The 26,853-nt window shown below is 35.7% G+C and overlaps 1 protein-coding gene across 1 annotated transcript in view; it reads right to left on the bottom strand.

Annotated features, from left to right (window-relative positions):
* LOC132565645 (1-phosphatidylinositol 4,5-bisphosphate phosphodiesterase eta-2-like) overlaps nt 1–20,803 on the bottom strand; it is a 34,876-nt gene extending 14,073 nt beyond the window's left edge. The window contains exons 1-7 of the mRNA XM_060230339.1: nt 20,572–20,803; nt 18,572–18,727; nt 14,419–14,489; nt 9,717–9,868; nt 8,648–8,777; nt 1,695–1,807; nt 289–355 (exon numbers count right to left, since the gene is read on the bottom strand). Coding sequence (XP_060086322.1) covers nt 289–355; nt 1,695–1,807; nt 8,648–8,777; nt 9,717–9,868; nt 14,419–14,489; nt 18,572–18,727; nt 20,572–20,650 — 768 coding nt within the window. The 5' untranslated portion in view covers nt 20,651–20,803. The remainder of the gene's footprint in view (nt 1–288; nt 356–1,694; nt 1,808–8,647; nt 8,778–9,716; nt 9,869–14,418; nt 14,490–18,571; nt 18,728–20,571) is intronic.
* Nucleotides 20,804–26,853: the final 6,050 nt, after the last annotated feature.

Below are 26,853 nucleotides of genomic sequence, written 5' to 3' on the forward strand. Positions count from 1 at the left end.
CTCTGGGATCTTACTGTGGAAGGAAACCAGAGTACTCGGAGAAAACTCACATGGTCAGGTAGGTGACCCCATATATTTCACATCTGTTACCACTACCCCATCTGACCACTCATGAAATATTGACCATCCATGGTATATATAATCACAAACAGAAAAAGGGGATTGATTATTTCTATAGAACTTGTACACTTAATTTAACAAAAAAACTGTTTCCCAGAGTTTCTGAACTCAAACATAAACACTGACAAAGTAACAACTTGTCTCATCTAAGTACATATGTAGCTCTACCTTTTGGTCATTTTTGAGGAAGTTCTGCAGGTCCTGGCAGTCCATGTAGCCTTTACCACCATCGTACCTGTAATAGACAAAAAGGAATAAAAATAGGACAAAGTACTTCTATATGTTTAGAAAATGTTATTGTATACAAAGTTAAGGTCTCAATCATAAAGTATGGACATTTCTGGTAAAGAATTTGTACAGTTGATAGGATACATACACACCACAGACGTACATCATCTAAAGTTCCATGAATTAGGTGTTTTTTGGATGGCTGGATTGTTTTCCTAGATTTATTTTTCAATATTCAGCAATATTCAGACAAAAGGTTACATATAGTTCACAAGTGGAAACCATTATCCTATATACTATCATAATCTTTGTCATCTCCATAAGGAGATGATAGAATTATCACCCAAAGAAATATTTCATTGATCTCTGCCCTCTGTGTAAGGAGATGATAGGACTATGTTCTGAGAAATATTTCTTTGATCACCGCCCTCTCATTAAGGAGATGATAGGACTATTTTCTTTGAAATATTAATTTGATCACTGCCCTCTCTGTAAGGAGATGATAGGACTATGTTCTGAGAAATTTTTGTATGATCACCGCCCTCTCTAAGAAATATTTCATCGATCACTACCCTCTCTGTGTAAGGAGATGATAGGACTATGTTCTGAGAAATATTTCTTTGATCACCGCCCTCTTTGTGAGGAGATGATAGGACTTTTTTCTGAGAAATATTTCTTTGATCACTGCCCTCTCTGTGAGGAGATGATAGGACTTTTTCTGAGAAATATTTCATTGATCACTGCCCCCTCTATTGGGAGATGATAGGACAATCACCATAAGAAATATTTCATTGATCTCTGCCCTCTCCATCAGGAGATGACAGAATGATTACCTGAGGAATATTTCTTCAATCTCTGCCCTCTCTGTGAGGAGATGACAGAATGATTACCTGAGGAATATCTCTTCAATCTCTGCCCTCTCTGTGAGGAGATGACAGAATGATTATCTGAGGAATATTTCTTCAATCTCTGCCCTCTCTGTGAGGAGATGACAGAATGATTACCTGAGGAATATTTCTTCAATCTCTGCCCTCTCTGTGAGGAGATGACAGAATGATTACCTGAGGAATATTTCTTCAATCTCTGCCCTCTCTGTGAGGAGATGACAGAATGATTACCTGAGGAATATTTCTTCAATCTCTGCCCTCTCTGTGAGGAGATGACAGAATGATTACCTGAGGAATATTTCTTCAATCTCTGCCCTCTCTGTGAGGAGATGACAGAATGATTACCTGAGGAATATTTCTTCAATCTCTGCCCTCTCTGTGAGGAGATGATAGAATGATTACCTGAGGAATATTTCTTCAATCTCTGCCCTCTCTGTGAGGAGATGACAGAATTATTACCTGAGGAATATCTCTTCAATCTCTGCCCTCTCTGTGAGGAGATGATAGAACTGTACAAACTCTGATTTGTCCAAGCGAGACTTGCCTTTAACAGACTTCTCTGTATCAGCTTTCTGGAAAATTCACAGATAAAATGCATTAGTTATCCAACATATTGTTCACAATGCAAAAACCATCAAGAGGTGAAACCTAATTCTTTCAAGTTCCTCCCTTATCCTTTCACTAAAGTGTACAGCTCTGACTATATAAATTTTAAACTGAACAATTAATTTTTTTAATAATGATATCATGTTCCACACTCCTACATACCTCACAGACATCAACACAACTCACTTTTTCTACACATGTCTGACAAAATACATCTCTACACATCACCAACAAAACACTTTAAAACATCTCTGACAAAACATCACTACACACATTCAATAAAACCCCTTTATACACCTCAGACAAAACATCTTTTGTGTAAAGATAACATCATATAATCCTTTTGTTTATTGAACTTTCAGTCATAGCCATAGGCTCCTAGTAATCAGCCTTATGTAAAGGATAGACAGAAAGTTCCAATAAAGTCCTACCATATCAGAGTCAGTGTCCTGAACCCTCGGAATATATTGCATCAAATGTTTGTGTTCTGTTATCTTATAGTAGTTAGCTTTGATGCTTGTATCTTTAAAGCAGTCTTTAAGCTATCAGCTTTTTTTATCCAGTTATTTTCATTTTTTTAAGTATTAGAGATTTAAAACTTTTACAATTAAATCAGGAAAACATACATGTATTGTCTTTTGATCTGAATAAACGTAACATCCCCAGGCTTATAACTTAGGCATATATCATAACTAAGGTAATTTTTAAAAGCCTCTGTAAAGGCCAGACTTTGAAATACAATATATTCTTAGTCACTAAGGTCAGGGAATCAAAATGATAGACAGGTGTTTGTATCACAGAAGTGTCAAAGTTCTATACCAAAAGTGCTCTCCACATGAAAGGAGCTGGGGTTTGTTTGTCTATAAAAGGTGTGCTGTAAGGGTCAGTTCTATATAAAAGGTCTGCTGTAAGGGTCAGTTCTATATAAAAGGTGTGCTGTAAGGGTCAGTTCTATATAAAAGGTGTGCTGTAAGGGTCAGTTCTATATAAAATATATGCTGTAAGGGTCAGTTCTGTGTAAAAGGTGTGCTGTAAGGGTCAGTTCTATATAAAAGGTGTGCTGTAAGGGTCAGTTCTATATAAAATATATGCTGTAAGGGTCAGTTCTATGTAAAAGGTGTGCTGTAAGGGTCAGTTCTATATAAAAGGTGTGCTGTAAGGGTCAGTTCTATATAAAAGGTGTGCTGTAAGGGTCAGTTCTATATAAAATATATGCTGTAAGGGTCAGTTCTATATAAAAGGTGTGCTGTAAGGGTCAGTTCTATATAAAATATATGCTGTAAGGGTCAGTTCTATGTAAAAGGTGTGCTGTAAGGGTCAGTTCTATATAAAAGGTGTGCTGTAAGGGTCAGTTATATATAAAAGGTGTGCTGTAAGGGTCAGTTCTATATAAAATATATGCTGTAAGGGTCAGTTATATATAAAAGGTGTGCTGTAAGGGTCAGTTCTATATAAAAGGTGTGCTGTAAGGGTCAGTTATATATAAAAGGTGTGTTGTAAGGGTCAGTTCTATATAAAAGGTGTGCTGTAAGGGTCAGTTATATATAAAAGGTGTGCTGTAAGGGTCAGTTCTATATAAAAGGTGTGCTGTAAGGGTCAGTTCTATATAAATTATATGCTGTAAGGATCAGTTATATATAAAATATATGCTGTAAGGATCAGCTATATATAAAATATATGCTGTAAGGATCAGCTATATATAAAAGATATGCTGTAAGGATCAGTTATATATAAAATATATGCTGTAAGGATCAGCTATATATAAAATATATGCTGTAAGGATCAGCTATATATAAAATATATGCTGTAAGGATCAGCTATATATAAATTATATGCTGTAAGGATCAGCTATATATAAAATATATGCTGTAAGGGTCAGTTCTATATAAAATATATGCTGTAAGGGTCAGTTATATATAAAAGATATGCTGTAAGGATCAGTTATATATAAAATATATGTTGTAAGGATCAGCTATATATAAATTATATGCTGTAAGGATCAGTTATATATAAAAGATATGCTGTAAGGATCAGTTATATATAAAAGATATGCTGTAAGGATCAGCTATATATAAATTATATGCTGTAAGGATCAGTTATATATAAAAGATATGCTGTAAGGATCAGCTATATATAAAAGATATGCTGTAAGGATCAGCTATATATGAAAATTAGTGACTAACTTTCCCATTTCCCCAGTTCCTTTGGGTTGAATCAACTTTCTGATTTTCAGAAATAATTCCCCATCCAAAATGATGTTTCAGACAAAATTTGGTTCAAATCCATGCAGGCATTATGCAAGATTAGTATTTTAAAGGAAAAGTTTACAGATGGCAGATGATGGATGGCAGATAGTGCACCACAACAGACAATGCAGGATAGCATGACTTGACCTAAAAAAAGGTGTAAACTCATAGTTCTGTATCATGTCCAGGTTTTTGTTCTCTACTAATTGGTGACCACTTATTTTTTATGTAAGTTAATTCCACCTTAGGCCAATGGGCTGTCTTTATCCTAGACAGAAAAGAATATGTCCTGTCTAATCACATCCCTGGTCCATTTGTAGCTGTTATTAGTGTAAATGACCAGGCTACCCCCATTACAATGCTGCTAATATATCAGGATATTGAACAGCAAGAAAGATCCAACAGCTGGACCAATGTCAGCAGCCAAGTCCTGTTAAAACACACCACTGAACTAAATACACTGTCCACTGATTGAAGAAGCAGAAAGATATTTATCATGACAGCTTTCAGGCCAGCCATAAAAATGTTGGTTATACATGCATTGGTAATAAACCATGATATCAAAATATTTATATATTTATATCATGCATTTTTTTTCTTCTAACCACATGGAGTAAGAAGTTTAATTCTGGGTTAGAATTGTAAATCTGACCTATTGACCTAAGCTGACAGGACACAAAAAGGGTTTAGCAACATACACCTTACATTTATATACATACATGTTATTTCTTTATAGCTTCTCTCATTGCGTAAGAAGACATGTGATGGACAAGAACCTTGAACTTCATTTTGACCTAGCCTTTCTACTTTAATTTAACCGTGGTAAGCGCCACAGTGAACATGATTTTATCAAGTCATAAATTATGGCCCTAAACAAGCATCTCAACCAGTGAAACAAACAGATGAATGACTATGTGCTTGACCAACACATTTCCAGAGAATTACACATTAGATATGAAATATATGTAATACCCTTTATATAATGCATGTAAAACACAGGCTCCAACAAGAAATTGACTTTGTCTGGCCTTTTTCTTAGTACACATCAAAACACAGACTCCAACAAGAAATTGACTTTGTCTGGCCTTTTTCTTAGTACACATCAAAACACAGACTCCAACAAGAAACTGACTTTGTCTGGCCTTTTACTTACTACACATTGAAACAATGGTTGCCTTATGTACCGATTACAGTTGGTAAAGATGAGACTCTGGGGTCACACAAAGATTGACAGTAAGGCTTTTTACATCTACATCACATTAACATTGCACTTTAGCTGTGTCTCAATATCATTAAATTGGGACATGATAGACCACTTGCGGGACATTTAGGGATAGATACAGAACACTTCTTAAAGACATTAAACAGCCTGTGGAAACTTCTTGTGAATATTGATGACAGTCTTTCGTTAAACAGACCTCATGAGCTACAAATCAAGGAGATAAAAGACCCAGATTAAGTCGATATGGATATTCAAGTCCATGTTGATATATTTTATAAAAACATTATGAAAATTCCGTCTTAAATGATGCAACATCTAAAACAGAACTATGGTTACACTGATATTATTAACAACTTTAAATATCACTAACAAAATCAGGCCTAAAAATGCTTCAAATGGGACTACAACCTCCTGACCAAATGATGCTATAAATCAGACATTTCTATACATTCTTCAATTTTCTTCTAATAGTTGAATTTATGATGGTGTTAAATTTCAGTACATATTTTCTTCTTTGTAAAGAAAATTGAAAATATAACACCTTCTTAGAATAACTTATGCGACGATGAAAAACATACTAACCTGAATCTTACTTCTGAATTACAGCTTTGTTTTAATTGGAATTGATATCAAATCATATGATGAAATACCAGACCATGAATCAATTTACCTGTGATTTCATTAGTCCTATAAACATCATCAGTGCTGACGGTGGATACAATGCCAAAACACCTGTTACTATTATATTAAGGCTGGGAAATTTTTCAGAGCTTTCACTTAATTAACTGGAGCTTTGGTGTGAATTAACACTACCAGAACAATATCAGGCTCAATACCACCAGAATCTGTCCCTGAAAGAATGTTTAATTTTCAGAGAGTTTACTGCAGCTTAGCATGAGTTAACAAAGATTAGCTATCAAGTAATGTTGGTATCCAATTTCCACTTCCACAGCCACTTCCTCTTAATAACCACCCCTCCTCTCCTCCCCATTGTTTCTGAGATCAACCTAAGCAATTCCTCTTAATAACCACCCCTCCTCTCCTCCCCATTGTTTCTGAGATCAACCTAAGCAATTCCTCTCAATAACCACCCCTCCTCTCCTCCCCATTGTTTCTGAGATAAACCTGAGCAATTCCTCTTAATATCCACCCCTCCTCTCCTCCCCATTGTTTCTGAGATAAACCTAAGCAATTCCTCTTAATAACCACCCCTCCTCTCCTCCCCATTGTTTCTGAGATCAACCTAAGCAATTCCTCTTAATAACCACCCCTCCTCTCCTCCCCATTGTTTCTGAGATCAACCTAAGCAATTCCTCTTAATAACCACCCCTCCTCTCCTCCCCATTGTTTCTGAGATAAACCTAAGCAATTCCTCTTAATAACCACCCCTCCTCTCCTTCCCATTGTTTCTGAGATAAACCTAGGCAATTCCTTTTAATAACCACCCCTCCTCTCCTCCCCATTGTTTCTGAGATAAACCTGAGCAATTCCTCCTAATAACCACCCCTCCTCTCCTCCCCATTGTTTCTGAGATAAACCTAAGCAATTCCTCTTAATAACCACCCCTCCTCTCCTCCCCATTGTTTCTGAGATAAACCTAAGCAATTCCTCTTAATAACCACCCCTCCTCTCCTCCCCATTGTTTCTGAGATAAACCTGAGCAATTCTTCTTAACTGACCCTTGACAGCTTCCAGATTAACCACAGCCATTTTCTCTTAACTGACCCCCTTATTTCCTCCAAGATTTACCACAGCCACTTCCTTGTAATTAACCCGTCATTGCTTCCTTGACAAGAGGCACTTAGGACCTATACAATTCACCTGACAAAGTGATTCCTGCTCAACAAGAGTTCTTCAGACCAAATCTGGGCATAATTGCAGCATTCCTACAGGAGTAGGATTTACAAGAATTCACTCTATTTCCCCTACTGGAGCCCCAGGGGGCTTAGACCTTCTATTTATAAAATAATGATTCCTCTTCACCTAAGAATGCTTCACACCAAATACGAGCAATGTGCAATCATTTCTACAAAAGGAATAGGATTTCAAAATATCCTCTTTTGGGTCCTGCATCTCAGGCCCCTGGGGATCAAGACACACCATTTATACAAAAATTGTTGCCCTTCCCAAAGGATGCATCAGACCAATTTTGTTCAAAGTCCCGTTTATTGTTTATGACGAGTGGTAATTTTTTTCAGGCCAAGTGAGCTAATAAACTACAGCCACTTCCTCTTAAATAAACCCCTCATTTCTTCCTAGATAAGCCACATCCACTTTCTCATAATTGTCTCCTCATTACTTATTTAATAAACCATTGACCCCTTTTTTACCCCAATAAAATACACCAATCTTCTCTGAGTTAACACCCCCCTTTCCCAAAGGTAATCAAGTCAATTTGAACACCTTATAAAGAGCTCTGCTCTGTTCGAAAAAACCATACAAGTGTCATGTTTTTCACCCAATGTTGGTACACATATTTAAAATCTCTAATTCTGTGTTGATTAGGGTTGTAATAGATAATTATTATAATACAATGGCAATTATTACTTATCATTCACTCAGTCTAATTTTTAACTTAAGACAACAAATTATCATGTAAAGCCAGGGTGTAGTCTAACTGGAGGACAGTGGCAGTACTGATGTGCTGATTATCAAAGATAAATCCTCGATGGATATATGATCAACTTTATTTCCAAGTAAATATAGCACTTAAACAAATCTAATAGATTATTATATTATTGATATATTTTTAAATTGAATTATAAATCTCAATCGCTGCTGAAAAAGTGATTATGTAACGATTTAGTAATTAACAATTCACATTGTGTGTATATTATATATTGCTAATATCACTAATGAAACTTTCCACCTGTCAATGCTATTTGTTTATCTGTAATCAATTCTACTTCATTGAGAGAGGGAACTGATGCAGAAATGATTTTAATACAGAATGAATAAGTTATGATTACATGGTAAATATTTCCCTCAGAATTAGGTCAATATCACCCATGTTATTGATAATTATTCAAGTCCAGCAGTAACATATCCAATTAAGTCATGTTAGAAATCACAGGTCTACTATAACCCAGCTGGATCTCACAACCGTTACAACTCCATACTGTTTACACTGTATTACGGTCTACTTAACTCAAATGTATTCATATTAAAGACATTTGATATGTAACAAGAGACTGTGTCAGCTTGACTTGTACCTAGTAGTTTCATAACTCATGCACATTTATAATTATATTCACTGGTTTTCATCAGATTTTTTCCATACAAAAAATCTGAATTGTTAAACACATTCTTGCTCCTTCTTCCAAATAGTATCAACTTACATCAAAAAGAGCTTTCACATATTTCTTATCCATGTCAGCATTCAACTGCTTCAGAAGCTTCATCACCTCATCAAAATCCAGACTGCCATCATTGTTTTTGTCAGCCATGTTGAAAGCGTCTTTGATCCATGTAAATTGTGTTAAGAAAACAGTACAAGGTGTTGGGCTCCAGCTTTGAGCATTGATCAGACACCCCAATAAAATATAAGTTTTTAAAATTATCAGCAAAGAAATGGAATCTGGTCCTGGCTTAATTAGTTCAGTGAAGATGTCAGAAAATACAAAAACAAATTATGGACAGAGACAAGTAGTTACCTAATGCACATGATTCTCATGTTAACTAAAAAAAAAACAAAACTCTTAAAGATATTTGTTTTCAGCTGTTTTTAAAAAAATGTCTTAAATGGAACACCAAATATCAATTAACTTTGGGAAATATTCATTTCAGTCTGCAAATGTCAGTGGCATTACATAGAAATGGTTTACTGCAGACCATTCTCGTTAAACGATGCTACAAATATTCACTTGTTAGTCCACAGATGTGAGGACCTGGCAACAATTACGGGAACTCTAACAGCCACATGTTCAATTTATGTTTGGTAATGTCTAAACCAAAATAACTCCTTCAATTTGCACAACATTTTTAAAAAAGTTTTAAAATAACTTTGTATAAACTAAAATTGACAAGTATAGTCATAAATCCATCGTCTGTAAGCCAAAAGAAAGAGTTTGATGAAATAATTTTGCGGAGTTTTGTGGTAAGATTTCCCAACCGATTTTTGGCATACCTAATGATATCCATCTCAAGACTTGTTTCTATGTTGACTTCATTTTAACAATTTAAAGTTAAAATTACAATTTTGATGACATGGTGAGATTTTCTTAGGTCTTTAATAGGGTTGCTATATTGACAAGCCACTGCTTGTCAAATCTTGGCAGTAAACAATGTTAATATCTAAATCAACATTGATAGGGCCACAACAAGTTGGGGGACAGATGGGTTTCATCATGTAGAAATGTGTATCCATGATCGTCTAAACCACCAGTGATGATGTTACATAAAGGATATCTATCAGCCTGTTGCTTCTGGTCCATGTACTGTTCCATGTGAATCGCAAACTGGATGCCCTTGACCCACATGTCTCGCTCATAGATGGAGTTACTATACAGGTACAGAACTTCATGATTGGCTCCGAAAATGACTGCAAAGCAACGCCCTCTCTGTCAAATACAGAAAAAAATGTTCAAGGTTTACAAAATTCCATCTCTAAAAGAACAAAAAGTTATAATAATAATTACAAAGGTCAAGGTCAATATAGGTATACAGAGAAACTTCATTATGGTAGTTAGGGTTGCAGCTGTTGTTTTTATCATCTAATTAGGGTGTCAGTGGATTGGCAAAACCTAACCTACATTAGCACCCAGAATCAAGATTCTGATGTATTTAAATTAGTACCTTCTATAATGTGCAGTATAGTCACAACGTGATTACTAGGTACTCTCTCTTACCTAACTGGGATTCTGATTCAGTAGTAAAGTGTGATAATGAAATGTTTTGGCTAGCCCAGCTAGCCACCATCAGATCCATCACTATGTTGATGTTTCATTTTTTTGTTTCTTATAAACCGCAGATGTGTTATGCAAAACAACAGTGATATATAAATCTGGTCATTAATAAGACAGCTGTGGTAAACACTAGACTTTATAGCTGTGTTAGACAGGATTGGGTCATTAATAAGACAGTTGTGGTAAACACTAGACTTTATAGCTGTGTTAGACACGATTGGGTCATTAATAAGACAGTTGTGGTAAACACTAGACTTTATAGCTGTGTTAAGCACAATTGGGCCATTCATAAGACAGATGTGATAAACATTAGACATTATAGCAGTGTTAGACACGATTGGGCCATTAATAAGACAGATGTGATAAACGTTAATCGATATAGCAGTTTTATACAAGATGGAGCCATTAATAAGACAAGTTCATAAGATAGATGTGATAAACGTTAGACAATATAGCAGTGTTAGACATGATTGGGCCATTAATAAGACACATTCATAAGATAGATGTGATAAACGTTAGACAATATAGCAGTGTTAGACATGATTGGGCCATTAATAAGACACATTCATAAGACAGATGTGATAAACGTTTGACAATATACCTGTGTTATACAAGATTAGGTCATTAATAAGACAGTTGTGGTAAACACTGTCAATGTACACAGTAATCAACAAATATGATACTTTGATACCTCCCTGTTAATTCACAGTTACCTCCCCTGATACCCCACATATATAATCTATTTCTGTATTTCACTACTTAGGCTTTCCTAATGAAAATGAATTAGTGAGTCATTCTTTATTAAAATACCTAAACAAAAGGTAATAACATATACAATATAGACAATAATACAGACTACATTAATCAATGATGCATAAACACGTACAATCTGAAGGCCTAGGTTGTAAATAGGTTACTACCGTAATACAATTCAGTGTTAAATATGTATATGTATAGATAGATAGCGATATGTTACACATAGTGAAGTATACACCCTAAAAGCATACTGTGGTTGCCCCATGTAAGAATTGAAAATGAAAGCACAAAAAATGCATTTATTCTCATCTGGGCATCGTTTCCATCCCGATTTCATGAACTCAGGTATATCTGTCCAAAATGTCATAACATAATATCAATGTTATTTCTGCTAAAAACTTCAAAATAACAACTTAAGTACAAAAGTTCCAATCATAGCAGTACTTAGACATCAACAGAGAGCTGAGAATCAAAAGCTGTATTAGATGTAAAAGTTTTTCGCAAACAGGGCTTGGCTAATGCATTGGCATAAGAAATGAGACACATGTAACTCAATGCCTTTGCAGTAAAGAAAGAGGCAGTAACAGAGTGAGGTGAAACCAAACTTTTGTTTTCACTCCAGGATAAATTATACCGACAATTTTTGACCGCCAGCATCATAAATGACACAGCCAGAGAGAAAAAAAAGCATGTTCATGCCCACAACTTCACGGACATTGGTGACTACACCAATTTCACAAAAATCAGATGGACAAAGCTGCAGTTATCTAACCTCTGAACCCTTACAAACAGACAGAAATACAACAAAATGCAGAAGGAAAGTTCTTAATTCAGGAATAGTATTGAAGCTCTTTTAAAGAACAAAACACACCATAGCCCATGCTGGGGCTCACATTAATGACCTGGTGATGACCATTGTTAAAGATATTAACTACCTACCTAGGCTAAAGGGAAATCCCCCCAGCTAAAGCCAGTTTTATATTTTGTATATCAAATAGAAGACAAAAAATGTCACCAGAACACTGACATTCGTTGGTGAGACAACGTTCAGAGATTGACAAGTCAAGGAGCTGATAAACCTTTAACCAACCAACCCTAAGAAACAAGGACATATCATTTGTGTGGTGAGTTTCTACTGAACCCTGACCCTCAGGTGACCTTAGACTGTCTAGGTACACAAACTGTGAATTCTCGTCAGTGTATCAGTACATGTTGACAAAGACATTGTGTTTTATAGGTATATACTGTGTATAATGACAGGTTTTATACCAGTTGTATTATCCCTATGACCCTTATGACCTGTAGGTAATAATATGCAGCTTGACATAACACTACCTAAAAAAATTCCTATACAGAATGTCCCAGTAAATTCCTGTGTGTCCCTTTATGTAACTGATGACCTTATCACCCAAAACAATAAGCAGATACAAAGTTAAAATAACTTTACCTTACCAATGAACAGCTATCAGTCAGTCTTTAACATCAATATGAATACAAACTAGATGACAGATTATTTATCTGATAACATGATGGCATTCAATAAATACAATTTTAGGTCCGTTTAATAGTTATATTAATATTTCAGATATAATCATAAAATATGAATTGATCTTTTAGATCAAACTGAAAAGTTTTTTTTCCTTGTATGTTTAGTTACTGATTTTCTTATGATCTATTGTGTATCTATTATCCCTGAATTTAATTAAGATTAACACAGAGTTAATAGAAGTTCATAATGCAAAATATAAAATATAGTACAATCTCACTGAAATATCAGATCCTAAAATTATAGTCATCTAGTTTTGTACAATCTTCATTACATACATCAATGTGTACACGTTACATAGCACATCTTAAAAGTCATACTGTTTACATCTGTTGTTTCCATATTGACAACAGTACACTGAATCACATTGACACATAGGGAAAATGCAGGGCAGAGTGTACAGGGGAAACTTGCATTGTTGGGCTGGCAATGCCAAACTTTAACATCTGATCAGGGAAACCCTGGTCACCTAGTTGAAAGGCGAGTAATTTACTCCTTATGATCATGACCACCCAGACATAAAGTATCTACCATATTTTGTTTTGTAAAGTTTAATTACTGGTTCAGTTCAAAGATAAGAAATATTAACACTATGTTACCATTACGATACAGAATGAGGACCCTCTTCTTGTCCAAAAAGATTGCATCTGACACAAAATTAGTTTCTGTAAGGCTTAAGCCTAAGGAAAAGATTAATTTCTGTTAGGCTCTAGATATAACAGGTAAGAACACATACAGTAGGAGACTTCAATATTTCTATGTTTTCATAAACTAAAAATCTAGAAAATATATTTCATCTTCAAATCTCCACCAAACACATTTATATACCTGAGATAACATTGACCAAGAGGAACGATGGGTGTCACCATTTTATTTCCTGTGTAAGTCTTTATTTTTTGTTAAGTATGTTTTATAGCTTATAGTACAGTTAGTTTCCAATAATTGATAATAAAACGTTAGATTAATGGTATATGTAGCACCATTAAATCACAAGTTGAACAAGAGAATGTCAGAGTCCAACAGTCCCTGTGATAAGGTTACTTACCAGATCTGGTGTCTACAGAAAATAAACAGTACATTTTACTGTTTTTTATTTTGTGTCTGAGTTAGAGTGGTAAAAACCGCTATTTATAGCCCTCGTTAGTATCTTGATTGACAATTTCAATGTAATTAGCAAGTAAAGAGACACAAAAATAGTTTTGGAAAATACACATTAAGGTTTTTCATTTTTTTTTTTTTGCTTTTCACCATATTCATCCTGCAACCCAGTGAGAAGAGGTGAGGGAAGGTGGGAGGGTGGGGGGGTGGAGGCACCATCTCACCTCTAACTCAAAGTCAGGGGGTAGCCTTATCACCAAACAATAAGTCCTAGGGAAAACATTATTTCTTACACAAAATCTGAAGTTGGGCTTATCACTGGGGCAACATTACATATGTAAATAAGTCCACTCCATGCATCAAAGTTAATGTGTTAGTCACCTGGGTTTATCACGACATAAATGGTATATATACAGATCAGAGTCACACTAAATACTGTTAAGCAACGAAAGGTACCGTTTGTGTTGAGGTCATAACAGGTCATATCAAATTGGAACTCAAAATGTCACCACACACACAGGGATAGAATAGTGTACATGATTATTTTCATCCCCGGAAACAAACGTAATTTGTATCCATTTTGTTTCAATCAACCTTCATCAGGAATACAAAAAAATCTCACGATAGCTAAAAATTACGTCAACAGAAAGAGAATCGTTTAAAACAATGGATGGAATTACAGCTAGCCTGACTTGGTGATAACTATAGCCTCTCTACCGACCATTGGACCTGACTACCAGTACTAGTACAGTACAACAATCATCATAGCTTTGTCCTGGTAGAAATTCTATACAGTAAGACTCACATCAAAAGGATCTAATCTCTTGGAGTAATCCTTTTCTCCGTCCCGAACTTCTCGGATCTTGGAAATTTGCCCTGAAAAAAAAAACTAGAATTAATCAGTTTTCATACATAGGAATTTGTCCGGGAAATGTGTTCAAACTGAACAACCTAATGATGCAGTTTTTACTTAAAAGCAACAAAATGCTTTCACCTAGCATTCATAAACCACGTGAATGCCAACTGCTTAAAGAAAAATTCAATGAAGCACGCAGGCACCTCCTGTTGTTTTAACTATATGCCCTGGAATGCCAACTCAGTTCAATATTTCAAATTTCATTTTGTTTTAAGTGGTGACAAACTCAGTTTGTTTATATTACAAGCAAGATTTCTACTCCTTTGGCAGTTGATGAGTTGGTAATACAGAAGCAATGTCATACAATGGCAAAAACCATGTCATCTTTTATCTCAGTTATCCCCCTTTGAAATAGACTGCAATATTGACAGAGTAGAAGTAATACAAAGCTTAATTAGGATTCTGATATGGGGAATGAGCAATATCAATCATACATAATATCATGAAACACAAAATTCCTCTTAATTGCAGAGAAAATTATGCTTAAACTGGTGAGTAAACAGACTTTGTTTGTTATGTATTTTCTTTTGTAAATATTTGTTGTATTTTGTCTACAATAATTATTACTTATTATTACTTCTAAATCCCAGACAAGCCTTTTCCTAATTCCAGACCCAATAAAATATAAAACAGATTATACTTCAGGACACTTCAGGCAGGTCCACGTATGATTTGTCTGTAAGGTCCTGACTCATATTGACCTTTTTACCTGTGTGTTTACAGGTGTATACATACAGTATATTATCATGCTGTGAACCACACTAAAAGATCTATAACATCAGTAAAACTTTATTTTGAGATTTCGTGTTGACATCTGTATGTGTTCAATGAGATATGGATATTTTAACATTTAAAGAGTATAAATAGTATTCTAAACACTAACTGAATCATGCCACCATTCATGTTCAAATGTAAATATCACGTTTTACTTACAAAATGTTTTTAGAACACAGAGAAGTGACATCGATGAAGAACAAACAAATGTGATAAAGGCTTTTTACAGAGTTGTGTAGGCACAAGGTCCGGGAGTATATAACCCCATTTAAATTTCAAATATTAGGTGTTGCCATTTATGATACGATGTTGTTAAAAAAAACATAATTTCCTCGTGTATTGATAAGTTTTAAATCAGGATTCAAAAAGACAGAAGTGTTATTATAAATGTATTATCAACATATCCTACTGGGGTTCTGACATCTGATTCACTTGACTAAAGGGAGTGTTTGCCTATCATTGAAATCCACTCTTTCTACCAGAAGTTAAATTGTTAAAGTTAAAATTTACTGACAATACTTGAACAAGATCAACTTCAACCCCCGCCCCCACCTCTGCCCCTCTTCACCCACCCCCCAGTTTTTTTTAATTGATACCAGATTTCTTGCTATGGTGCATGTTTGTCGCTTTTATGTCAGAAGGGGACACATGAAATTCCAGCAATACCCCTTAAATCCTGATGGAGTAGTCTCATTATATCTATACAGTTTAAGTATTTCCTATATAGACATGCAATAGAAGTAGAGAAACCTGCTGTAATGAATGACAGGTGGTGTAGAATTACGGAGGCATGTTTATCTCTCATTATTACTTTATAATAATGGCAAAACTTCACCATTATGTATAAAACACCTGTTGTAAATATTTACTATTTCTATGTAAAGCTATATCCTATCATGTGAACAGAGTTTTCATAGCCATTTATATGTGATATCTTACATCACTCCACTGGAATACTTGGCTGTCCATCAATTTTTTTTAAATGTGCGCACAGCATGTTTTCACAGACCTGAATAAGACCTGCTCATTTAATGAAGGATCTGGGTTAGTGAGAGCAGCACTTGGCAGGGCTGAAGTAGATAACCTACAGCTACCTCAGAGTACTCAAACTTTATAAAGAGATTGTACAATTTCTGGACTAGAAATATATCATGAGCATATTTTTTTAATCATTTTCATTTTTATGAAGTATTTATATGATTTGGTCATCAAAGATCAAATGTAATTTAACTGTATATTGACTGCTATTACGAAGAAAAGCATAAATTCTCAGTTTTAATTATCTAAATGAAATCCTGTAAATGATAAGTATACATATTTTGATGAAATTTACAGCACTCCTTATAAGGAATGTTTTTAAGGCTGCCAATGCAGACAGCTTTATCACTTTCACTTCACAGGCAACACAAATGTTACATCATATCTCATATTGTATGCTAGTGCATGATATGCATCTCACTGCATGACACACCAGTTGGAACAAAACACTCCGGGAGATAAGACGACACATATGTCTGTTTATTTAATACATATATGTATACGTACAAGAGATAAATTTTCCCACACAAATTGTTATGAAATATGGTAATGAACTTTTGTTGTCACCATCTCGAATGTTTGAACAGTTAGGTTCATACAACGCCTTACACCAACATGACACAACTTCCTCTGGATTAACAAGGATTCATTGAAATATTTTCAAACCATTTATTTACCAGATATGGTTCTTCAAGTATTCAGGGTATTGTGCCACTAATACACAGTATATCAAAAATGAACCCTGTTATCCCAGCAGGAATATTTCAATACTTACAATGTCCGATTGTAAATCTATTCAACATCAATATCATTTTATGAAAAATTCATCTTTTTCTGTATGATAATGAGTACTCAAGTACAGACCTGTCTAGGAGATTTTAATTTTTTAGGGGTTTTAAATCTTTGTAACAGCAAACATCATATATAGACAGTGTCAAGAGCTGATTTAGCTGTTGATATATTTAATGTAATGCCATCACAGTGAAATGTATTGCATGGAGGCAGTAGCAGGACACCCCATCCTGTCAAATTGTACTAGAAAGGACTGCTGCTACTACTGAACACAAAGTTGCAGCTACCATTTCTATATATTTCGCTTTGTGTTGGTACCGTTTTCCACATTGGTTAATTCTCAAGGCTACACTATTACTGAATTCAAATAGACCAATCCTTCATACTTCGCTGAAATATGAAGGCAAAAAAGAGAGGCCTTTAGAAGCACTTGTGAACCTGTTTTCTGTCAGTGGATATTTACAAGCACGATAACCAGACCACTTCAACACATACCACACTACAGCTGATATGACAATGTCACTTTTTATTGTAAATGACACAGTGCTATATTCCTATTGAAATATTTTCTTCAGAAGCCAAAAAATCAATTCCTATCTACGATCAGCAAATACCCTTTCATGAGAAGGTCAGCACTTAGCTGTGTATTTACAGGGTGTATTTGGATCAATTTAAGATGAGGAGTATATATCCCAATTTCATTCAATCCGACAGGACACAAGCACAGAGTAATAGTAAAGCTTAGTTGTCAGCACTTCATTTAGGAATGTAAATCCCAGCATTCCCATCACTCCTGACAATCCAATACCGACATGTTCTCACGGTAGATAAGTTTGTAGGTTTTACAGCCATACAGTTCTATTATGATAACACTGCATACATACTGCTTTCCCTTTCCATTAGTACCCTTATGTTACAAGCTTCCCAACTTATTACTTTACGTCTTATAGTACCAACAATTCATTACATCTATATATTGACACATGCATATTATTACCAATCATAAATGTCAGTTATGGTACCATAAATGACACTAAGTGCGTGACCATTGTGACATCAGTATATTGGGCAAAAGATATCAACCGTACATTATCAAAATGATTGCTTCACTTGAAGGATTAACACCAACAATGATGACTATTTCTATTGTCCAAATCCAGTTATATTTATATAAAGTAAAAACAAACTTTGGGAATGTAAATATAAGCAATGAACTATTTTCTAATGGAATTTCATCAGTGTGCAATTTGATGTTTGTCAGAAAAAGCCTTGTCATTTATAGGACTATAATACAACAGAGTTCAATGCTTCAATATTTAAGAATCGTAATAAACAAGGAAACCAATTAAATCATGACAACACCATCTCCAAGAAGTAAAAGAGAGATATTTTTAGATGAAAAAATCTGTGTCTGTTTTACGAAGTTAAGAGTACTTACATGTAAGTCTTTTTTTGCGGAAGCGTTTTTCGGAGCCGGTGTAACGTAGGACCATATCCTTTGTGTCTAGGTAGAAGGTACGTGGGTACAACATGCCACCACTCTTGACTTTATGGAGCAAGGTGCCACGAGACAACTCATGGAGAATTCTGTCCACTGAAATACAAAACAAAGAAAACTTACAACATTTAAACAAAGCATTTCAGATTTGCAAGTAGATACACCTGAATGGTAGACTTAATCCAGTTTGAATCCCTTAATAGCAGACTAGCCTGGCCAAAACCTCTTTCTCTGAAAACAACATTTCATGAAAATACATATTTTAGAATTTGCTTACCAAGAAATCTCTATTGGAGTAGGAAACATTTGACTGTCTAACCCAAGGATTTCCCAAGCTTGGGGGTAGGACAGAGAAATCTCTATTGGAGTAGGAGATATTTGACTGTCTAACCCAAGGATTTCCCAAGCTTGGGGGTAGGACAGAGAAATCTCTATTGGAGTAGGAGATATTTGACTGTCTAACCCAAGGATTTCTAAAGCTTGGGGGTAAGACAGAGAAATCTCTATTGGAGTAGGAGATATTTGACTGTCTAACCCAAGGATTTCCCAAGCTTGGGGGTAGGACAGAGAAATCTCTATTGGAGTAGGAAACATTTGACTGTCTAACCCAAGGATTTCCCAAGCTTGGGGGTAGGACAGAGAAATCTCTATTGGAGTAGGAGATATTTGACTGTCTAACCCAAGGATTTCCCAAGGTTGGGGGTAAGACAGAGAAATCTCTATTGGAGTAGGAGATATTTGACTGTCTAACCCAAGGATTTCCCAAGCTTTAGGGTAGGACAGAGAAATCTCTATTGGAGTAGGAGATATTTGACTGTCTAACCCAAGGATTTCCCAAGCTTGGGGGTAGGACAGAGAAATCTCTATTGGAGTAGGGGATATTTGACTGTCTAACCCAAGGATTTCCAAAGCTTGGTGGTAGGACAGAGAAATCTCTATTGGAGTAGGGGACAACTACATGAGTACCACTAAAGAACTATTTAGTACTGTAACATACACTAATTACAGAGGTAGTTTTTTCATTGGTATATACAGCTATCATGTTTAATTATTGTTAATTGTTTACATTTGACATTCACATTTGTAACTTTCAGTTATGTTGATATGAATGAATATTCTGTATATGCTGATAAGATAACTTTCTCTGACCTGTAGCTATATATTGTGTGGCTATCTCTGTCCAGCCAGGATACTCTCTCGTCTCCAATAATCAATCTAACTATAACATAGATCACCTAAAGGACCACGGAAGTTTACTATCTCTTCCTTCAATATCAAGATCCCCTGCACATTTCTATATCATTATCAGTTAATTTCTGCAGACAAGATCACATAAACGTTCTAAATTCCATAAACCCCCAAGAGCATATTAGCAGATTAATGAATAGGTCTTTATGTTGATTTAACAAGCCCATAGTTAATAGTATTGCTGTCAAAAATATGAAATGCCATTAACTGCCAATTTACTGTCACTAATTACTGATCATTATATAATGAGAATTAATTATCTATGATTAATTGATGCAGAATGTAATGCTATCACAGAAATTATTATATACCCAGGAGAAAAATAAAAGCATTTATGCATTTAGAAAATGTTTGAGAAATATATTTGTAGGGGTCAGTCCTTGGTAAAGCTGTTGTACATATCTACATATGTAGGTGTCTCCTAGGTGAAGTTGTACATATCTGCATATGTAGGTGTCTCCTAGGTGAAGTTGTACATATCTACATATGTAGGTGTCTCCTAGGTGAAGTTGTACATATCTACATATGTAGGTGTCTCCTAGGTGAAGTTGTACATATCTACATTTGTAGGTGTCTGGTGAGTGAAGTTGTACATATCTACAATTGTAGGTGTCTCCTGGGTGTTGTTATACATAATAAACCATGAATCATTTAGAAGTTTCTGTGACAGTTACAGATATACCGGGGCTCACCTTGCTGTCTGTGGCTCTCCTGTACGGCCAGATCTTTGGAAGTCATCTTTATAGGTCTATGTGACATGACAACTGCCATGATTACACACAAAAAGCACACTAATTGACACTAAGATATTAGAACATCACACTTTTGTAGTAAAGAGCCCCCTGGCAGATGCATATATCCATTGAAACAGCAGTGCAGACTATAGGAAAGTCTACTATGTAACACTTCTCCTACTCTCCACAGTCCTACAAATCTACACAGTACTTTCTACTCAAGCAGTGGATGGTTTGAAGACTTATACAGATGTAAGATCCTATCAGAATCTATACCTAATGTACCTGTATACACATGCGTCACACAAGCCAATGCTCCATGACGTCGGACTTTCCCACATATCTACCGTTAGCTTCAATTTTACGTTGTTTAATGTTTGATCATGTCCCCCGTGGCCCTACAGAGCACACATACACAATAGGTAGGCTGATTGTACTATGTATCTATACAGTACATTGATGAACACTAAACTAATCATATTTTTCTAGTTTTAATAATTGATGGGACAGAAATCAAATTATGCTGTTTATATATTGATCATCTGTATTACCAATAGCTTATCTTCTAGTCATGTATGAAATAGAATTTCTGTGAACAACAAATACATTGTCTAGGGTTGAGGCTAACCCAAACATAACATGTGCAACCTCATGCCAACAACAAAAACACAAAACTAAAATTTACACTGTGTTTTTTTATTATGCTGACTTATATAATAATTCATCACATTTGATTACAAAGACAACTCATTTCAAAACGGTCTGATAACATATGACAACTGAACCTTCAACATTTCAAAACACAGTCTGATAACATATGACAACTCATTTATAAACACAGTCTAATTACATATGACAACTCAACCTTCTCTGTACCTGGTTGTGAAAATCATTTTCGTAAAAGCGTACAACCCTACCTATTTAAGAAAACAAGTTTTTGACACAGTAAAAGTAATGATCATAAAAAGAGAGTTTCATTTCAAAGTTTATATTTTCAACTGAATGTGTTTTCCCCTGTGTTACACGTTATGTATATCTTACTATAAATTACCTCCCTTCTCTTGGGATTAATAACTTCATTTTGATGCCTCTCATCATCAGCTGTTTCATTTTTATGAAGTTATTGACATGGAATATAGAGTCTATCAAATTACTGTACTGAAACCAATATTTCATGAAACCAGGAGAAGCTTTGAAAATTTTACAGGTAAAAAGACACATCTATTCTCTAGTTAGTTGACATTATTCCTGGCTTAAACTGTTCTTCATTGCAGTCGATGGCGTGGACACAGTATTCAGCCATGGGTGGTATTCCTGCTCAACCATGTGTGATGGTCAATGATGCATCTTAAACCTACATATTTGAACCAACTTTTGCTGATTTTCTACTGTCATAAATTCCTCTGTAGATTGATCAGTGAGATAGCTGTTTCCACTCACTCTGTGATCCTGATCTGTAATCTATTTGATCAATACACCCTAAAGCAAGATCAATAGATGTCTACGTTTAGTAATGGAAATATTAAAATTAACATTAAAGAATAAAATTTTGTCAAATCTTGTCATTTATAGTCTAAACAGTGAACATTAATCAATTTCATTATACGACTTGTTAAACTCTTTCATATCCAATAAAATTATTGTATTTTCCTTGGCTAAATAAAAATTTTGAATTTTCTACCACACCTTATGCAAACAAACATTATATAAATAGACAATTTATCTAGGGTAAAAGGTATGTAATCAAGATGTAAATTTTTGACCATCCCATCCTCAGGATATTTCTATATACAGATGTCAAAGTTTTCTTTATTTAATTACCCTGATAATTGTCAATGTCTTCACAGCCAAACAATCAAACACAATCAGGGACACACCCACTTTAGTGTTTCTATTGGGATGTGCACACTCACACAGTAGAAAAGGTAAAGAATTTTTGACCACCAATACAATGGAATAGATTTAAATTTATACCTTTAGTAATGTCAACTAGGTACAGGTAGGACCCTTGGGCCATTGTGCTTTACTTCGAGCTCTTCTGCTTTATATAATCTTACCTATAGCTGCCAAATTTGTGATCAATAGACTATTGATCCTATACAACATATACTCCCTGTATACAGAGTTAAAGCCTGTCACAGACTGAATATGGATGTTGTATCCCTGTATACAGAGTAACAGTCTGTCACAGACTGAATATGGATCTTGTATCCTCTGTATACAGAGTTAAAGCCTGTCACAGACTGAATATGGATGTTGTATCCCTGTATACAGAGTCACAGACTGAATATGGATGTTGTATCCCTGTATACAGAGTAACAGTCTGTCACAGACTGAATATGGATCTTGTATCCCTGTATACAGAGTAACAGTCTGTCACAGACTGAATATGGATCTTGTATCCCTGTATACAGAGTTAAAGGCTGTCACAGACTGAATATGGATCTTGTATCCTCTGTATACAGAGTTAAAGGCTGTCACAGACTGAATATGGATCTTGTATCCTCTGTATACAGAGTAACAGTCTGTCACAGACTGAATATGGATCTTGTATCCCTGTATACAGAGTTACAGACTGAATATGGATCTTGTATCCCTGTATACAGAGTAACAGTCTGTCACAGACTGAATATGGATCTTGTATCCCTGTATACAGAGTTAAAGGCTGTCACAGACTGAATATGGATCTTGTATCCCTGTATACAGAGTAACAGTCTGTCACAGACTGAATATGGATGTTGTATCCCTGTATACAGAGTTAAAGGCTGTCACAGACTGAATATGGATCTTGTATCCCTGTATACAGAGTAACAAGTCTGTCACAGACTGAATATGGATCTTGTATCCCTGTATACAGAGTAACAGTCTGTCACAGACTGAATATGGATCTTGTATCCCTGTATACAGAGTAACAGTCTGTCACAGACTGAATATGGATCTTGTATCCCTGTATACAGAGTTAAAGGCTGTCACAGACTGAATATGGATCTTGTATCCCTGTATACAGAGTTACAGACTGAATATGGATCTTGTATCCCTGTATACAGAGTTAAAGGCTGTCACAGACTGAATATGGATCTTGTATCCCTGTATACAGAGTTAAAGGCTGTCACAGACTGAATATGGATCTTGTATCCCTGTATACAGAGTAACAGTCTGTCACAGACTGAATATGGATCTTGTATCCCTGTATACAGAGTTAAAGGCTGTCACAGACTGAATATGGATCTTGTATCCCTGTATACAGAGTAACAGTCTGTCACAGACTGAATATGGATCTTGTATCCCTGTATACAGAGTTAAAGGCTGTCACAGACTGAATATGGATCTTGTATCCCTGTATACAGAGTAACAGTCTGTCACAGACTGAATATGGATCTTGTATCCCTGTATACAGAGTAACAGTCTGTCACAGACTGAATATGGATGTTGTATCCCTGTATACAGAGTAACAGTCTGTCACAGACTGAATATGGATCTTGTATTCCTGTATACAGAGTAACAGTCTGTCACAGACTGAATAAGGATCTTGTTCCTCTTGTTATACTTAGTTACAGCTTTTGAACATGTTGTTGGATCCCAGTGCCTGGTTACCCTATATAAGGTGACAGGTGGTCAGAATATGTTGTATATATATAAAGGATCCCAGTGCCTTAGTTACACTATATAAGGTGACAGGTGGTCAGAACATGTTGTATAAAGGATCCCAGTGCCTGGTTACACTATATAAGGTGACAGGTGGTCAGAACATGTTGTATAAAGGATCCCAGTGCCTGGTTACACTATATAAGGTGACAGGTGGTCAGAACATGTTGTATAAAGGATCCCAGTGACTGGTTACCCTATATAAGGTGACAGGTGGTCAGAATATGTTGTATATATATAAAGGATCCCAGTGCCTTAGTTACACTATATAAGGTGACAGGTGGTCAGAACATGTTGTATAAAGGATCCCAGTGCCTGGTTACACTATATAAGGTGACAGGTGGTCAGAACATGTTGTATAAAGGATCCCAGTGACTGGTTACCCTATATAATGTGACAGGTGGTCAGAACATGTTGTATAAAGGATCCCAGTGACTGGTTACACTATATAAGGTGACAGGTGGTCAGAATATGTTGTATATATATAAAGGATCCCAGTGCCTTAGTTACACTATATAAGGTGACAGGTGGTCAGAACATGTTGTATAAAGGATCCCAGTGCCTGGTTACACTATATAAGGTGACAGGTGGTCAGAACATGTTGTATAAAGGATCCCAGTGCCTGGTTACACTATATAAGGTGACAGGTGGTCAGAACATGTTGTATAAAGGATCCCAGTGACTGGTTACCCTATATAAGGTGACAGGTGGTCAGAACATGTTGTATAAAGGATCCCAGTGACTGGTTACCCTATATAAGGTGACAGGTGGTCAGAACATGTTGTATAAAGGATCCCAGTGACTGGTTACACTATATAAGGTGACAGGTGGTCAGAACATGTTGTATAAAGGGTCCCAGTGACTGGTTACCCTATATAAGGTGACAGGTGGTCAGAACATGTTGTATAAAGGATCCCAGTGACTGGTTACCCTATATAAGGTGACAGGTGGTCAGAACATGTTGTATAAAGGATCCCAGTGACTGGTTACCCTATATAAGGTGACAGGTGGTCAGAACATGTTGTATAAAGGATGCCAGTGACTGGTTACCCTATATAAGGAGACAGGTGGTCAGAACATGTTGTATAAAGGATCCCAGTGACTGGTTACCCTATATAAGGTGACAGGTTGTCAGAACATGTTGTATAAAGGATCCCAGTGCCTGGTTACCCTATATAAGGTGACAGATGGTCAGAACATGTTGTGTAACAAATGCCAGCAACTGGTAAGTACCCAATAAAAGGCCTAAAGTGGTCAAGACACTTGTGTAATATTAAATAGCCTGCTGGCCACATATATAAGGTTGTCTGCCATATCTATACCCATCACTCTGCCTTTACCTGCCCTGTATATTACCATATGTGTACACATTCTTCAATCCTTAAAGTAAACATAACAGATAGCCTAAACACTTCTACTTGACACAACTTATGACCTGAGGGTATAAGCTAGAGTTCTCAAACTTCTACCTACAGAGACTTGTCAGGTATAGAGAAATAAAAAATGAACTTGGAAGGTCACCATAAGAAAAGAAAACAATGTCTAGATATTGTATAAACTTAATGTGCTTGTAAGGTAAACTTGAGGACATGTAAATCTCATTCACTAAAGAATGCATCACGGTACAACTGTGGCAGCTGTAATCATAAATAGGAACATTGTGTCATAGCTTTGAACGAAAATGAAGGTCACAGGCTTAGGTAAATGTTAAATTAATAGGTCGGTGTATAATTCTATGACAGTGACAGTGTGTTATTCTATGACAGTGACAGTGTGTTATTCTATGACAGTGACAGTGTGTTATTCTATGACAGTGACAGTGTGTTATTCTATGACAGTGACAGTGTGTTATTCTATGACAGTGACAGTGTGTTATTCTATGATCAGTGGCAGTGTGTTATTCTAAAATAACACACAGTGACAGTGTGTAACATGCCTATGACATAACACTCTGCCACTGATCATAGAATAACACACTGCCACTGATCATAGAATAACACACTGTCACTGATCATAGAATAACACACTGTCACTGTCATAGAATAACACACTGCCACTGATCATAGAATAACACTGCCACTCATTATAGTGTAACACTCTGCCACTGATCATAGAATAACACACTGTCACTGTCATAGAATAACACACTGCCACTGATCATAGAATAACACTGCCACTCATTATAGTGTAACACTCTGCCACTGATCATAGAATAACACACTGTCACTGTCATAGAATAACACTCACTGATCATAGAATAACACTGCCTCTCATTATAGTGTAACACTCTGCCACTGATCATAGAATAACACACTGTCACTGTCACTGATCATAGAATAACACACTGTCACTGTCATAGAATAACACACTGCCACTGATCATAGAATAACACTCTGCCACTGATCATAGAATAACACTCTGCCACTAATCATAGAATAACACACTGTCACTGCCACTGATCATAGAATAACACACTGCCACTGATCATAGAATAACACTGCCACTCATTATAGTGTAACACTCTGCCACTGATTATAGAATAACACACTGCCACTGATCATAGAATAACACACTGCCACTGATCATAGAATAACA

Source organism: Ylistrum balloti, unplaced genomic scaffold (genome assembly GCF_031769215.1).
Source record: "Ylistrum balloti isolate Yb309-2 unplaced genomic scaffold, AGI_CSIRO_Ybal_v1 Utg369730, whole genome shotgun sequence".
NCBI lineage: Eukaryota > Metazoa > Mollusca > Bivalvia > Pectinida > Pectinidae > Ylistrum > Ylistrum balloti.